Here is a 16,533-nt window from a genome sequence, read left to right as displayed (position 1 = left end):
TCAAAGAAGACTTTCCCCTTCGCAAGACACCGTTAGGAGGCTGTACCAAAAGAGAGAGAGAGAGGGAGATGGAAAGGCCAAGTTTTGTACTTTTTCTTGTGGGAACAATTGCCCGTGTGCCGAACTGGCGGTCCAGCGGCCGTTGCCGTCGATGTCGATAATGATGATGACGACGAAGACGACGATGGCCAACTTCTGGCAAAGACCTGCCGACGGCTATTACAAAAGAGCCAACCGCCATTGGCCGACGAGTCATGAGCATGACAATGCCCGGCGAGATTGGAATATATGGCTTGATTTTTGGCGCGACCTGTTCTACCACTTTCCACCGCTTGAGGACTTAATTTTTTGAGCAATCGACCACAAATGAGTTTGAAATGGCTCAACGCGCCTAATAGATGTATTGCCATTCAACAGATCTAAATACGATACGCACGCACGTCAAATGTACCATCAGAGTGGGTCAAAATAGAATAGTTAACTCGGAAGTGTTGATATTCAAGTCAAAGCACGTATGTATTATTATTGTTTGAAAGTGGAATGAACGCTCATAACGATTCAATATATTTAACTAATTTTAACTAAAGTTATTATAATTAATTTCATCTGCTTATCCTATTCGGATTGAGAACCTGACGACACTAGTAGAACCTGTATCCTACAAATTTGAACTTATCATATTTGAATTATACTTATCAACTTATCATATTTGAATTATATCAAAAACTCGTAGGATCTTTAAAATTTCGTAAATTGATATAACCTCAGTTTTTTTTAGGTCGCTTCATTGAGATATAAGTAGTAGAAAGCTTTTGGCAACCAAAGGGTTTAGGCACAAACAGATAGTGGACTTGAGAGATTATTTTTAAGAATCCTCAAATTATTATTTTTTCTAAAACTATATTTTACCATGCTGCCATCATGGGTTTTACCCCTGAGCGAGCTAAACTTATACATATACTTATACGTATATACATATATAAATTTATAGATAATACATTTAAAATTATATTTTAATAGAGGTGACAAATATTAAGTAGGATGGTTTTTCCAATTTAATTAGGAACCGTTTCAACAATGAAATCAGATACATTGGCGAACTCTAGAGAGGAAACGATCGACGTGGAGTCACAAATAACGAAGTCTGACCAGCAGCACTGCAGAAATACTCGGAATATATTCTCTCAAATCGAGGTAAACTCAGGACCTCAACCGACTTCTCGGCGGTTTAGTATTAACGGAACCACCGAGCTATACTGAGTAGGTCAAGCAAGTGCACAAGAAAATTACATATGATATTAATGTCTCACATGAATTCATCTCCCTGACAACACCTTCGTAAACTATCACGTAAATACAACAGAAAACCAATGAAAAATTGACGTTTTAATACCGTGAAGTTTTCGTATCTCTACGTTCTTCTGTTCAACAAATTTTCTTAGTTATACAAAATTAAATTACAACCATAAAAGCGTGTTAATGAATTCAAGAGCTGTTGCGTAAAATTACATTTTTTTTAATGCGACACATCGAGAAGGTTAAATAGACGAGCCCGGCTTTTAACGAGCCGATGACAGATACGAAACGTCATTAATTCTAATGACCGAAAGAAAAGAACCGAATTAGAATATGTGTATGTATGTTTTTTCAAGAATCGAAACGACGACCGCGAAACTCATGTCTTCAAATGTCTCCCGTTATGCATAACTTCAATAGACATACAATGAAAGACGCAAATCGATAACAACTTATGCAACACGCCTCGGACGAAGATCACGAAGATGATGATGATGGTCAGAGGTGTGTCACATACCTAAAATTGCTATTCAAGCGTATCATTACTCTTTTGTTACGATGTTGTCTTCGGGCACAGACGCCCACTACGTACTCTGCAAATTCTCCACGCTTCAGAAACAAAAACGTACCTATAATTCTGAACGTTTCACGCTAAATTACTAGCGGCTTGACTATTAGCACACTTTTTTAAAACATTTATGTATTAAAAAAATATAAACGAAACGTCAAGCGTAGTGTGACGACCACACGACATAAATTATAATAAGTTCCGATCGTTGTTGTCGCCCTACCTGACATCAAACCAAATAGCCCAACAAGTACTTCCTTCCTGAATTAGGTACTCACCCTTGGGAAACTATAACATTGCTAGTCTACACTGAGATGCATCTGATGCTTATTAAAAATAATATATTCTCAATTTATATTTATTATACGTAGAGAAAAATATGTGCATATTAAATAATCGGTAATTTTTGGTGCTTATTTTCCTCAATATGTACGCATACAGAAGACACTAGACGTGTTAATGAGAATTCGTTTATTTTTACATAGCCATCACATCGATGTGAGAAAATGGCGAGTTTTCGCAGAAAAAAAGCCGAATAACTAAATATTTACATCAAGATTTATGGCGACATTTAGCACATGTTTTGAAGGATGGTAGCTAGTTTTCTTTATATACAATATAAAATGTATGAAATCATCATCCATGAATTAAACATTGCGTACCAAAGTTACCCAAAGCACACTCGTACGTTACGAGATGACAAATCTAAGAGAATAAAATACTAAATAATAAATAAAATAAAAAACCTGCTTAAAAATCGACATGCTAAAAGCACAAGACGAATAAATTTTTAAATGCAGATAAAACAGGAATATCGCTATTTGCCATTATAGAAGATGTGTTAGCAGATGACAAATGTTAATGGAAGTCGTCGATAAAGAGACACGATTTTTTTTTTCGCCTTTTTAAGAACATGACCTTTCCAACGAATTGACCATAATGCGCCCATACACTTAGTTTTGCACACACGCGTTATACATATGTACGTGTGTGTTTGTATAAAAAAGACCATTTGTATGCTTCTCATATTGAGGATTTTACAATCGAAAAAATTACGATAACACGACACCAATAAAACGAACAAGAAATTTAATTTTGATAACTACATTACTTGTTAAAAAAAGATTACTTTCAAAAAACAAAGTGTATTGAAAAGTAGGAGAATCTTTTAAGTGCTAAGTAAACGATTAGATAAACCAATATACCTTATCGCTGAAAAATAATTTAAAAGGGCGAAACAGGTAAATCAATTTAGGCAGGTAGTCGAATTGTGATGAACTTTTACGCTTTTGAATCCAAAAGTATCTCAACGGGCGTATCCTGAAGAGTACATCTGATCGTGACCAGCTCGGTTGACGGCAACCACGTGGGTGTTGCAGCAGCTTGGATGCAAGTGCGTGGGAATGGTGAACCAGGGAACACAACAAGCCCACATATGAGTTAAAATCATACACGAAGCATCAGGTGACAAGTCACCATCGTATATCATGGCATTAAAAGATGGAATTCAAACCATTGAAACCGACACTCGTTCTTATCGTGTGCAAAGCCGCTAGTCGCGATAGATGCTGCCTCGACGAAAGTTCATCGCTGGGGATAATTGAATCTGCTGCACTTTGCCAAAATTCGACTTCTTGAAACTCACTGTACCAGAGAAGCAGAAGAGTTGTCTGGAGATTTATAGATTAATATACTAGCTGAACCCGGCATGCGTTGCAATGCCACAATAACGCATGCAATTCCCGTTTCCGCTTCTCGATGTGTTTCGTTAAGTGAATATTTCGGTTTCAAATTAATACTTAGTAATCAAATTAAATTACGTTAATGATAATTTGTCGGGAAAACGCAGGCGGCGAACACATGTGAAATTATTCAATTATTTGTTTATTTTACCCTAACAACGCAGGTGGCGACGCGAACACACTTGAAATTATTACGTTGCAATGCCACTCAATCCTATTTTCCCATTACCGTTCCCGTTTATGGACAATTTTTTTTACAGAAACCATCGCGGGCATGCACAAAATAACTCAGGTAAGTTTCATTGCAATCGGTTGAATGGTATACGAGCGCATACGTGACAGACAGACAAACATTGATTTTTATATACATATGTATATATATATAGATATACAGGAATTGGCACTTTTCTTGTCGCGTCGCGTCGCTTCACTACCTAAGCTCGGTGTACTCAGTTGTGTAACCGCCGAGCACCGGGAAGGAAACTGTACACTTGTACAGCGTCACCGCGTGTAATCTGCGATAATAATTATCACGAATTACCGGGTGTTATTATGAAAAAGGGGTCACGCAATTCCAAAGTTTCAGTTGTGACTGTTTTAATTTCTTGCGAGCGATTTAATTGAATCGCTTTGAAACAATTTCCCGAGGGAATTCTTTCTTGTCGTTGTTTTTTTTTGTTTTAACTTTGCTCTTATCAGGGCCGATAAAGTGGCGCACGTTAGGGAGAACAAATCTGAAGATTAAAACGACGGTTTTGCGGTGGTTTGTCGTCGTTCTCATGGTTCGTTGGTCACTCGTTAGTTATTTTGTACACCCAATTTATTTGAGACTTCTGCGGTTTAGTTCTCCGACGACCGCAATCAGCAATGCTTATCATTTTTTTTTATTTTTTTTTAAATAGACTGAGATAAAAATTCGTTTTGATTGTGGCCCGCTCCCTAGATCAAAATCCTGCAGCTAGAGCAAACCTTACGATTTGAAGTGATAAACAGAAACTTTTGTTTGATTACAAAAAAAACCGTACATATACCACATATGCTTGGTCTAAAATAAATGACCGAAAAAAGCGTTCGACAATCGAGTTGCTTGTATGTAAATTTCTAACAAAAAAATGGGTAACGCCATTCTTTTCGGCAAATTCAAAAAAAAAACGGCGATGATCAATTGAATTGTTGTTTCGATGGTCAAATACGTATGTTAATGGTCAAATATTAAGCTGAAACATGACATTCCCGTCGATTTACAATTTAGCATAAGCGACGTGGATATTACCATTATGATAATGACCGATAAACTGGTTTTTTTTCCACTCGTGAGCTTTGCGGACATTCGTTAGTCAAAACGAGCCAATATTCGATGAATATTGATTTAATTTATTCCGCACGGTTCGGTCGAACTTGAGTATACCCGACTACAAATAATACAGGTAGGCATAACATAAGGACAAATGAAAAAAAAAATTTGATTACAGTTTTATTCTAACCCTGAACTTATTACGAATTGCGGCAGTTGGAAAAGTATCGGTAGTATAGTTAGTTATACACGCAATCGATCGACAGGTTTGGATTAAGAGTGGTTCATCCACACGTGTCAATCATAAATATGCATTAATATGGATTACAAAAAAATAACATACTCACTCTCTATTTATTTTATTTTTACAATATAAGTATGTATATGTATGCATATGAGCAAACGCATGATCAACAACAGCGCATCGAAAACAACTCGTTGCATAAATTTTCCTAAATTGACTAATTAATAAAATATAACAACATGGTAAATTTCATACAAAATGCTGAATAGCATAGCTCGTGTAAAAGCAACACAATCTTGCATTAAGAAATAATTTTAAGAATTTGATTAAAAATAAATTGCACACACATGAAAGACACAAATATCTATCTATTCTCTAGTCTAATATATAATTTCGAAAGAGACTTTGTATGTAACTATGTATGTAAGGTTTGAGTGGGAGCATCGAAAACAAATCAAAGTTTCTATGACGACAATATCGATAACGTTGAATATTATTTTTTTTCGATTCAAATAAATTTAATAAAAAAACAAATAAATGTTTACTTTTCGATTGTTTTGCCATGTTTAAGCTGTTTACATGTTACTAGCTGTATAACCACTAGTAACATGTAATTTCGTCATAGTTCAGCGTGAAATATGAAAAAAATAAACTTTTAGCTACGAAATTTTTCATATAAGTGACGCTACTGCCTGAAAATCTGTTGTGGAGCAAAAATTGTTTGCAGTGCAATTTTGGGATTACATTGACAAAACTTTCGAGCAGTCGTTATAAATACAGTCGTTTTCGAATCAAAGAATACTGTTCTGTAAACAAAACCTAAATTTAAAGCACAAGTTTTTTATATTTTTTTCCCATTATATATACAATTGATATTTATTTACTTTTGTTGTTAAATTTCGCTTTTTCTTGTTGTAGTTTATATATATTTTTTTAATGAGTGACAAATTTATTTGACTCATCGGTTTGTTGCTAAAAAAATGAATACACATTATAAGCGTTTAAACAATTAAAATCTGACAAAACGAGTGGGGGGCGGAAAGTCAAACATGCATGTGCATCACCCGAAAGTAGTCGAGAGCTGTCATCTTCTCGAGATTTTTTGAAATTTTATGTTTAAGTTCATGTTTATTGGGATTATATTTCACTATAGAGTAACCGGAAACAATTGAAATCTCTATCGGGGTCAAACTTTGCAAAATGGCAAAGTTTCAAATCAATCCGAAAAGTTTTAAGAATATTGTCAGACCGATTGGCGAAATAAACCTTATAAAAGCCTTGAAATAATAATAATAAAAAAATAGAGTAAGTTAATAAAACAATGGCATAAATTTGAACACGCCAAAAGGAAAAAGTTTGAGAATCAACGGGACAACAAATGGACCCGCGTAGATGATGACATTTCAATTAATTCTACAATTAATCTTTCGACTGCGTAGTATTACATTGAGACACATGTTAGGCACGGATCTCGATCATAGTCTGAATCCTATTTGATTGAAAATAATAAAAATTGAAAAAGTGCAACTAATAAAAACGTTGTAACAAACAAATTTGAATTTTTGAAAGAATGATTTTCAAACAAAACTTACTTACATATATAAACAAATGAAAAGGGATAGAGATAAACGGAGATAACATCTTGAAATTGGACATATTTTTCAGTCGGCAGGGGTGATACAAAACAAAAGTAACCCTCGATTAGACATACCGCCATTTTCACATAACAATGCGAAACGGAAAAGCTGATTTACGGCGTTGCAAATCAAAGCAACGCTAGTGAATAGAAACGAATGAGACAGAGTGGAAAAGTAAATCAAAGCTTTTGTCCGTTGGCGACATTGTATACAGAAATGATATGGCCGCAATAAAACATTTTATGACGTTTACCTGCCAGTCCAGTCGCATTCGTCTCCCATGATCCCGGCCGCGGCCAGAGCGACCAGCCAGAAAACGCTGAGCAGACACACGTAGCGCGACATCCTGCTGCTTCCGGTCGCCAAACTCCAACGCCACAGATCACCGTCCTTCATATTTGCGCGCCACGCGCATCCTTCACGTTCAAATCCGACCCGATGGCGCCATAACAGACGAACGTCAAAACACACAGACCTGCCAACGGACAACAGTCACAACGACAGCCGACAGAAAAAGTCGCGAACCAAAAGCGATGCACTGCGATAAAAGTTCAAATTCAAAGAAAGTTTGTTTTGTTTGTTTTTTGCTCGATGTTGCGATGGTTGCGTGGCGCCGAGCGATACGACCCACCCGCTCGAATGACGGAGACCAACTGAAGCGAGACGCTGCCACTTGCTCGCTTCATCAGGCACGCGCTCTTCACTGCTCGCAAACGCGCCAATCTGGTCGCTGCGACACATGCGCACAAGGGTCACATTGGCTTGTCGTGCGGCGCTTAATTCAAATTCACCGTAAAAAACTTCGTTAATGCGTGTTATGAAATCGACATTCAATTGTTTTGTAAACGTCTCATCTTTCATATTGGTTTCGCTAAAATTTTTGTAGCACTCGATTAGGGTTGCCAATGCGATGACGACTGAAATGAATACATTATTAGTTAGGTAGTCAATAATAGTTAGCCTGGTTCCGTCTAATCATTAGAATCTAATGGAATCAAACCACAAAGTTATCATCTTATCAAATTACAACAAGCGCTCCAATTTTTTACAAGCTATTTATTAGCTTAATTTAGGACTAAAACCAAATAAAAGGCATTAGAAAAACCTCGCTTTTTTTCGGGCAATCTAAGAACTTGCTGGAGTTTATGTTTAGCATTTATGGTTTTTACAGAAATTCTTGCGATTGATAGTTGTTTGTTATCATGAAGATTTTTATAATAACAAATCTCAATTGTATATTAAGAGTATTCTAAAATGTAATTGAATCATTAAACCGAAAAAAATTTCAAAATCACAAAAAGGTTAAATCTGTTTTTGTATACTGATTTTGTCAAAAGATCCAATCTATAATGAATCGGCATGAAACATATCTATTATTTTATTTATGTATTATTAAATTATCTCAAAAGATTTCTGATATAAGTTGGTTCCTATTTCCATTTCGCTGAATTTTGTATGATCTATCTTCAATTTTCCTATTTTTATAAAATAAAACAATTTATGCTATCTTAATTACTTGGATTGCAGCATATCTATGTATACAAGATCAGAAACAAATGAGTCTCGATTTCAAAACACTCACGTAATGATTGCATAAAACATACACCCGGAATTAAAATCAAAGTAAAAAAAATAAAAATTCAATCATTATTTTTTTAAACGTGTTATCCACATCAAAATGTCAACGTTTAAAATATCTATTAGGTGTCCCTAAATATGTAGATAAAATTCATATGATATTAGTTACTTAACCGTTGACATTCTAATCGTCCTTGTTGATTCAACTGAATATTCATTTTTTACACACTGGCTAACCTAAAATCTACATTCTCCGTCTGTGATTATGAGAATGTTTAATTTAAAACTATGATTCAATTTCAGAATTAATTGTCAAAGGCAGGTGTCAATATTTTAAGTGGGTGTAATAGTAGCACCTTGTCGCTTTCAATTGAGCTCCAAGATAAAAAATAATTTTAAATATCTTGGACCGCTTGAGGTTATTTATTGGCTTTTCATCCTTGCTTTGAAATTTCTTATTTTATATGATTTAAAGCGCAACCATGTCCCTATAATGATGCCTTCGTGGACGCCATCGATATATTGCTTTCTCGCTTGTGCCGCTTTCTACTTATAATTCCATCTCTTTTCTGCGGTACACTAGCGAGTGCATGCTGCACTATATTAGTGACATTTCAAGCATCTTGGATAACATCTCACCTATATGCAAGTCTACATACAAAACAATTTAATTTACTGATGTATAATATTTTTTTATTTATCAGTAAAAAGTGATACATATACATAGTTTAAAAATATATTTTCTTTCTATAAGCGATTACTATTTACTACTTACTACTAATTTAATTCAAATGAAATATAACATTTTTAATTTTACAATCAAATGCTTAAATTATTGTATATGTTATCCATATCGAATCAAAACACAAACTACGAAAAATTTAATTGTTACACTTACATTACATACATACAAATGTACATACTTCCACAATTTAATATTAAAATTGCTGCACATATGATGGTTTTCCTCTGCATTGAGATATTTATCTGCGTTAAGCGTGCCCAGAATCTCATATATAATCAACAGTATACCCTTAGTATAAAATATTGTTGCTGATATTAAAAAAGTTTACAGTTATCTTCAGGATATGATAGTGAAAGAGGTTTCTACCTTCTTGTTGCACGACATTACAATCAATATTCTACTCCTATGGTGGCAATATTATTTTATTATATTCATATTTTTTAAGTTATAGACATCAATATGTAGTTTCATAAGTGCAGATTTTTCGCATTCTTCCAAATTAAATCTAAATCCAAAGACAACAGGTGTTCTATAAAAGGAATTGCTGCGCTTCTGGAAGATGCATGCTGTGCGTCATAGAGTTGTGCTCCGTAAATGGAAAGAGTGGGTAGAAGTCCTGTTTTTTCCCCTCTTGACCATTTTGATACTTTTAATACTTGATGAAATCTTTGCTCTTACTCAAAGTACACACACACAAACGATAAATAATCAAAAAGTCACGTAAAACTTTTATTTCTGTCTTTTTACCATTTTATATCTTCTGATGCAAATTTGATTGCCGTGCAAAAATGCTGATTGAATTAATTTTTCCAGAAATAAAATAAATGTATGCATTAATGTGCCGACATAGCCGCAAGCTATGCCATTACGAAAATTTACCGTAAAAATTGAATCATATGCAATAATTTGAATTTTTATGCAATGTGCTAACGCATTTTTTCTAAAATGTGATTATAACTACAAAATGAATGTCGTTTACGCATATTTTTTTTTGTTCAATCGTATCGAATGATGTGATAGGAAAGCAATACAATGTGCACGCGTCGGTTCAGAGAAACCTGGTCGACCAGTTAACAATTATGTAGGGTTATCACATTTACCTGCTGGGTCGTTTTTAAAAAGGTCAAAACCTTGTTCACATCAAATTTTAGGACGGCTTATTCTACTAAATGTAGTCCTACCAAGTAACGTGGTCGGTCCTATGAATATTCAAAACTAAAATAGCAATTATAAAGCCTTTTTATACACCATGAGCATTTATAAATATTATGTTGGAATGAATTTGGTTTAAATTGAAATTTTAATCTTTAATTATGCATTCATATGGACAAAATCATACACATGTCAATTAACCACTTCATCGCCATAAGCGCACCGGTGCGCACTCCTTCGCATATAACTCGAAATTAATTTTGGTTTCTTGACAGTGACATCTAAAAATATCCTGTGATACGAATGAAATTGAAAAAAGTCAATATTTTTTGATCGTTTGTGATATATTCAATAGGTAGTGTCAAGGGTTGGCACTAAAAACATATAATATAATAATCGAATCGGTTTCTACAAACGCGTGGCGATTTAATGGTTAAATATTTTTGTTCGTATTCGCAGTGTTTGGTTGTATATTTGTGTATTGTATGTATTGAGTGAACATATTATATTTTAATGAGGAACGTGAAAGCCCTGATTGAAATTCTATATGCACCATTCTGGTCTTGTAACAACACAATGGCTTCGCTCGCGCCCAAGAAATACTTTTATGGAGTAAATTTTTTGTTATTTTATTTATTTTTTTATTTTTTTATTATATTATTATATCGGCATTCCGCGGTTTCCTTTTTCACTTCACCGGGAATCGACCATTGTTCAAATGCATAAAGCTTTATGGAAAAAGTTTTACGTGCACAATGGTCACCCTTGGGACTTTCTGAACTTAATTGAATTCGCGGTTTGACATTCGCAATACTTTATGAAAAACAATTTTTTGAATTCAAATATTTAAAAATACCAAATATAGATACATAGCGTAAACGGGTACAAAAATGCAAAGATATCGATGCTTGAATTGTGTGTAAAGTACATAGTATAAGATACAACAATAGAAATGGCATACTAAAAAAAATGTTTACCCGTACCAAATTTTTTGTTTGCCCCTTTTAAGGCTTTGTACGCTTTTCAAGTTAATTTAAACATAACGGTTTGTTGTATTGTAAATCTTGGCAACTACCATAGATTTCAGTAGGAAGTTATCTACCTGTTGAGTGAAACGGATCGGTAATTTTATGCAACAGGTAAGAAACACGAGCCAAACAAAACGATTAAAAAAAATGGTAAAGTATACCGAGGTGACTTCAGCCGTAGGTAAACCGAAAATCCTTAAAGTATGTATACATATTGCGATTATTTATTTTCCAAATAAAAGGTTCTCCAGTGCAGAAAGCTTATACATACAATGCATGCAAAAGCAAATCTATCATTCCAACGATAACAATATATTGTTGAGCCTTCGTCACTTCAAAACACCGCAATTGAAATTGTTAAAGAATATGATATATTATACGGCTTATATAAATTTCATTGTCTTGTGCATGAACTTGAAAATGAGAGCTCATAATTCGAAAAAACTGGACATAATAAATTATGGTCATCATAAGTCATAACACAAAATGACTAAAAACAAACATAATAATTGCTTGATGGAAAACAGTATTAAGACACGACCATAATTTATTTATTTTTTTAATAATCACACATATGCACGTGTATGATACATGCTCTTTAATATAAATTTTCCACTTCTATGTACTATGCAATATATAATAAATTAATAGTAATTAGAGTACAAAAAGATCGGGAAAAAGTTAGTTTGAAATACATATTTGTTATAATTACAAATACATATGTAGATATTTGAAATTCTTCCACAGTACCAGATAGTGTAAAAGATATATCATTGATCAATTAAGAGGTTGGGAGAAATATATGTGTACATACATACATATGTACATAGATAAACTTAAGGACCCTTATTGTTATTACTGTTATTAGTAGTCACCGGACCCAGAAAGTGCCGCGTATTGTTCAAAGGTTGTAAATGCATTGTTAAAGGTTTGCAGAACTTTTTTTACGAAGGATTTACAACAATGGATAGCACTGTGACTAGTTATTATTATTATTATTATTAGTTATTATTATTATTATTGTGACCTCTAGTTATTAGTAATAAGTTATTAGTTATTAGTAGTGAGCGGAACGGAAGCATTGTTAATTGTTCATTGTTCATTGTTAATTGTTGTCCGTGATTTGTTAAAGGTTCACCGAACCTTTTTTTTGGACTCTAGCTTTGTAAAAAGACCCAAAACGCCCGATTCCTGGAAAAAGCACGCCCCCTATCCGCCCTTTAGTTATTACTAATAACGATAAGTTATTACTGTAAAGAGCGAATACAGCGCGCCGTTCATTGTTCAATTGTTGTAAATGCATTGTTAAAGGTTCGCCGAACCTTTTTTTTTTTTGACTCTAGCTTTGTAAATAGAGCCAAACCGCCCCGATTCCGGGAAAAAGCACGGTCTCTATCCGCGCTTTAGTTATTAGCAGATATCGGTGGAAAATTTTCTTTTGCCGACAAAAAATGGTTCACTATTGTCAATCTTTTTTTTTACTCTCTTACTTTGTAGGACAATAGTAATTGACAATAGTGAAACATTTTTTGTGGCAAAAAAAAAACTTGTCCGCCGATCTCTGCTTATTACTCTTATTAGTTGTTACTCGGACATTGCCACCTTGCGAGTAATGTCCGAGTGACCAAATTAGGGATCTCGGTCAGAGTGCACTTACATATATCGTGTCAACCCGGTATAAGCCGTTGTCACTTCTATCCAATACAATAATAAATAAGATAAATCTTCTTTGGATTGATTTGAAATATTAAAACATATGGTGTATTGATCTGCTTTACGATTATTTAATGCAGCTAAAATGATTTTAATAAATATTTATCGATTTTTTTAATATTTTCTATAAATAGAAAATATTAAAAAAATATATGATCATGAAAAATAAAACTCTGTTAATAAAAGTTTAAATCGCATGATCAAATATTGTGTTTCATATTGCATTGCTTATTTACTTTCATATATTATCTTGATAATAATATGCCTGCAATAAAGGTACATATGTACATACATATGTTTACACATACAATTTTTGAAAAGTCATCACCACTATATATGTGAGAACAATTGAGCAAATTTAAGTCATTCTCTGTTATTCAGTCACTGATTTCTCATTTACATCATGTTTGTGAAACTCATCTTTTGGACAACGATATACTTTGTAAGTATCCAAATACAATACCCACTTTGATTTCTTTATTTTGTGGTTATTCTTAGAGTTTTATTCAGTATGAATATAAATTAAGATGTGGTTCAATTTCGCAGATGATATCTATGTGTACTGGAAACACAAATGAAATTGGGGACAGTATCCAAGGAAGTGAAATTACAATAACCGACTATTCAATTGATTTTGACTTTAGTCGTGATCAAATTTCTAAGTGCAATACATCGACTCCTGCAATTCAATGCGCCGATTGTAACACCAAACTTTTTTGCACATCAGGTGCCAAATTTCCATGCCCTTCGCGCCTACCCTACTGCGATAATGGAGATTGCGTGGAAACCAAAAGTCCAAGCTGTTCGGTAGAGAATCTTGGAAACGTTTGCCCTACCGGCAGAGGCGATATGTATTTTCCAGGTATACTTGTAAATTTGTGATATCTACTTTAAGCAATCTATTTAAAGTACTTATAAACCGTGATATGTTTTATCCGTAGATGCAAAAAATTGCTACATTTACTATTACTGCGATAGTGAGTTAGGTGCAACGAATGCTTACTCCTGTCCAATCAATTTTCCTTTTGATATGGAGTCCCAAACTTGCAAACGGTGGGGCACTTGTGGATATTTCAACTGTGCAGGTCGAGATTATTCAACATATTCCAATGCTCCATCCCTGGGAATTTTTTGCTATAACAATAAAATTATTGATGGTACCTATGTGGCTTGTTTAGAAGGCCAACAATTAGGTTCATCGCTTAATTGCGAGGCGAAATGTGTCAAAGAAGGTAACATACCACATGAAAATGATAATACTCGCTACTATAGGTGTCTCCCATCAGGTCCTTGGGGTGCATTTGTGAAGACGGTAGAAGATTGTCCAAGAGGACAAACATTTAATGTAGAGAAACTAAAATGTAATAAATAAATTTACATACATATCTATACGTAATTTAACAGCATACATTAAATCTAGTACGCATATTGTATGATAGTATTATTTAATGTGAACCAATCGTCGCCATTTGAAACGTGGTTATAATAATAAATCACTGGAATTATAACGGATATGAAATATCTTACACACATGTGCACTTAATACGTGTAGGGGAGAGTTACATAAATATGTCCTTTCGTAATGGGATTATCTGAATGAAATATGTATTATATTATATGATGGAGCCAGCAGACATATTAATTGCAGTTTAAATCTTGAGAAAATCTCACATTCGTTGATTCTATACCAATAATCTGCATTCTGTAAAATAAGCATATACATATATGTTTGTAAAGCAGTCTATGATTACCTGAAAAATAAGAATATGGAGATATTATTATGAATTATTTGATTGCGTATATTAAAATATTGGTCTATGAAAGTTTCTTCATGTATAGATCTACCGAGGGAGATTCCTAAATAATGATACAGCAATCTGTGTCGATTTAAAGCAGCGGTCATTTGTAACGACCGTTCACATCATTTTCACACAAAACCGTTCGAAAATAAATGGCGAGCTTAAAAGCTCGGAATAGGACGGCACGCCCATCCTTTTATCGAATCTTGGAGGCCCTTTGAGAAGGTTGCCGACTAAAAATGCGGGCTAATTGTAGACTAGGCTTTTCCACGGAGACCCTTCGATGACCATTTTTAGGATCTGCGCGCGCGCCCTTATCGTGGATCTCAACTTTATTATATTTTTTTGGCGAACATGACTAGCCATTTGTCTGAATAGTTTTGGGTGAGGGTAAGGGATGATTATTAGCATTTATTCATTAAAAAATATATTGTATATGTGTATATAAGATATAAACAAAGAATCTTCCACCTTCTTGGTGAGAAAATAAATATGCTCTAAAGATGGCTGCCATAAAAGAAGCAGTCAAGTGAAGAAACAAACATAGCACCCCAAAAAAGGCACGTACGACAAACATACCTCGCCACTTGCTAATTCCATTATTAAATAATAAATCGAACCTTTTCTCAAAACACAAATGCTTATATAAATAAATTTATTTGTTTATGTTAAAATTCATCTTCTACATGCACATATGTATGTATGCATATATATGTTTATACATATACGTATTGTTAAATGTTTTATGATTATAAATAAAATGATCAATGATACTTTTATCTTTTTTTATAAAATATTATTACAAAGCACCTGGATTGAACTATGTACAGAGCACGATTTCAGTATTTTTCAAAAATCCAATGATGAAAACTTGAAGTGATCCAATCAAGCAGGCTGCGGTATAAAGAAGGCTAAGGCCAACAATTTTATTATATAGTGAATTTTTCGAAAATTATTAATTTTATATGACCGTTGCTAAGGCTTTAAATAATAATGGAAAAAATGCATTATTACATTATTAACAATTATTGGTTTTATTACATCAATGATACATACTTAAGACTTATGAGCGATAGCAAAGTTAAATGATTCAATCATCGTATATCTGCATATGTATGTACATATATGCATAGATAGTATTTTTGTATAATGTAAAAATTCCAATGCAAGAATATGAATGTTACTTAGTTACCAGTCTTTCGAAAATAAACACTTTTAGACTACGACCAATTGTGTTAAAGCTTAAAACTTTTGTACAAACAAAGTTCTGGTTCTCGACAACGCCTTTATCGTTAACTAGAAAAATAAACACCTCATCTGAGCAGTTCATCCAAAAAAAGTGGTAGCGAACGCGTCGATCTCACAATCTTCCCTCGGCCATCTTTTTAAAATGGCCGAGGGAAGATTGAGAAGATTTGGAATGAACGCGTTCCATATTGAGAAGCTCTGCAAAAACCGTTAAATCGTTCGAATGTCGATTAATTGTCTCGTTTTATACGGAAAGATAATAATCGGATACCAATTTGTGTTGGACGAGATCGAAAACAGTGGACGGAAACAGATACAATCTGCGCATAAAAGGCACTGATTACTGGTATCGCAAATTTAAACTTGTTCCAAGGGATGTTTCGTCTCGAATTGGAATTGATTTAATTTATCATTGTAAAACTCAAACCAGTGTAACATAGGCAGTGGTCCTTTATTTATATGTGAATTTGTCCTTAGAATCATTTTTTA

General features: G+C 33.9%; 2 protein-coding genes across 2 annotated transcripts in view; one reads left to right on the top strand and one right to left on the bottom strand.

Annotated features, from left to right (window-relative positions):
• Positions 1-7,432, bottom strand: part of LOC143916785 (meteorin-like protein) — a 59,420-nt gene extending 51,988 nt beyond the window's left edge. The window contains exon 1 of the mRNA XM_077438035.1: positions 7,035-7,432. Coding sequence (XP_077294161.1) covers positions 7,035-7,177 — 143 coding nt within the window. The 5' untranslated portion in view covers positions 7,178-7,432. The remainder of the gene's footprint in view (positions 1-7,034) is intronic.
• A 5,808-nt stretch (positions 7,433-13,240) lies between these two features.
• On the top strand, positions 13,241-15,568 carry LOC143916639 (uncharacterized). Its single transcript, XM_077437831.1, has 3 exons — positions 13,241-13,439; positions 13,544-13,859; positions 13,939-15,568. The coding sequence occupies exons 1-3, from the start codon at positions 13,401-13,403 to the stop codon at positions 14,367-14,369; spliced, it is 786 nt and encodes a 261-aa protein (XP_077293957.1). The 5' UTR covers positions 13,241-13,400; the 3' UTR covers positions 14,370-15,568.
• Positions 15,569-16,533: the final 965 nt, after the last annotated feature.

This window comes from Arctopsyche grandis, chromosome 9, assembly GCF_051622035.1.
Source record: "Arctopsyche grandis isolate Sample6627 chromosome 9, ASM5162203v2, whole genome shotgun sequence".
NCBI classification, from domain to species: Eukaryota; Metazoa; Arthropoda; class Insecta; order Trichoptera; family Hydropsychidae; genus Arctopsyche; species Arctopsyche grandis.
Note: the sequence above shows the minus strand (reverse complement) of the source record. Positions and strands in the feature narration are given on the sequence as shown.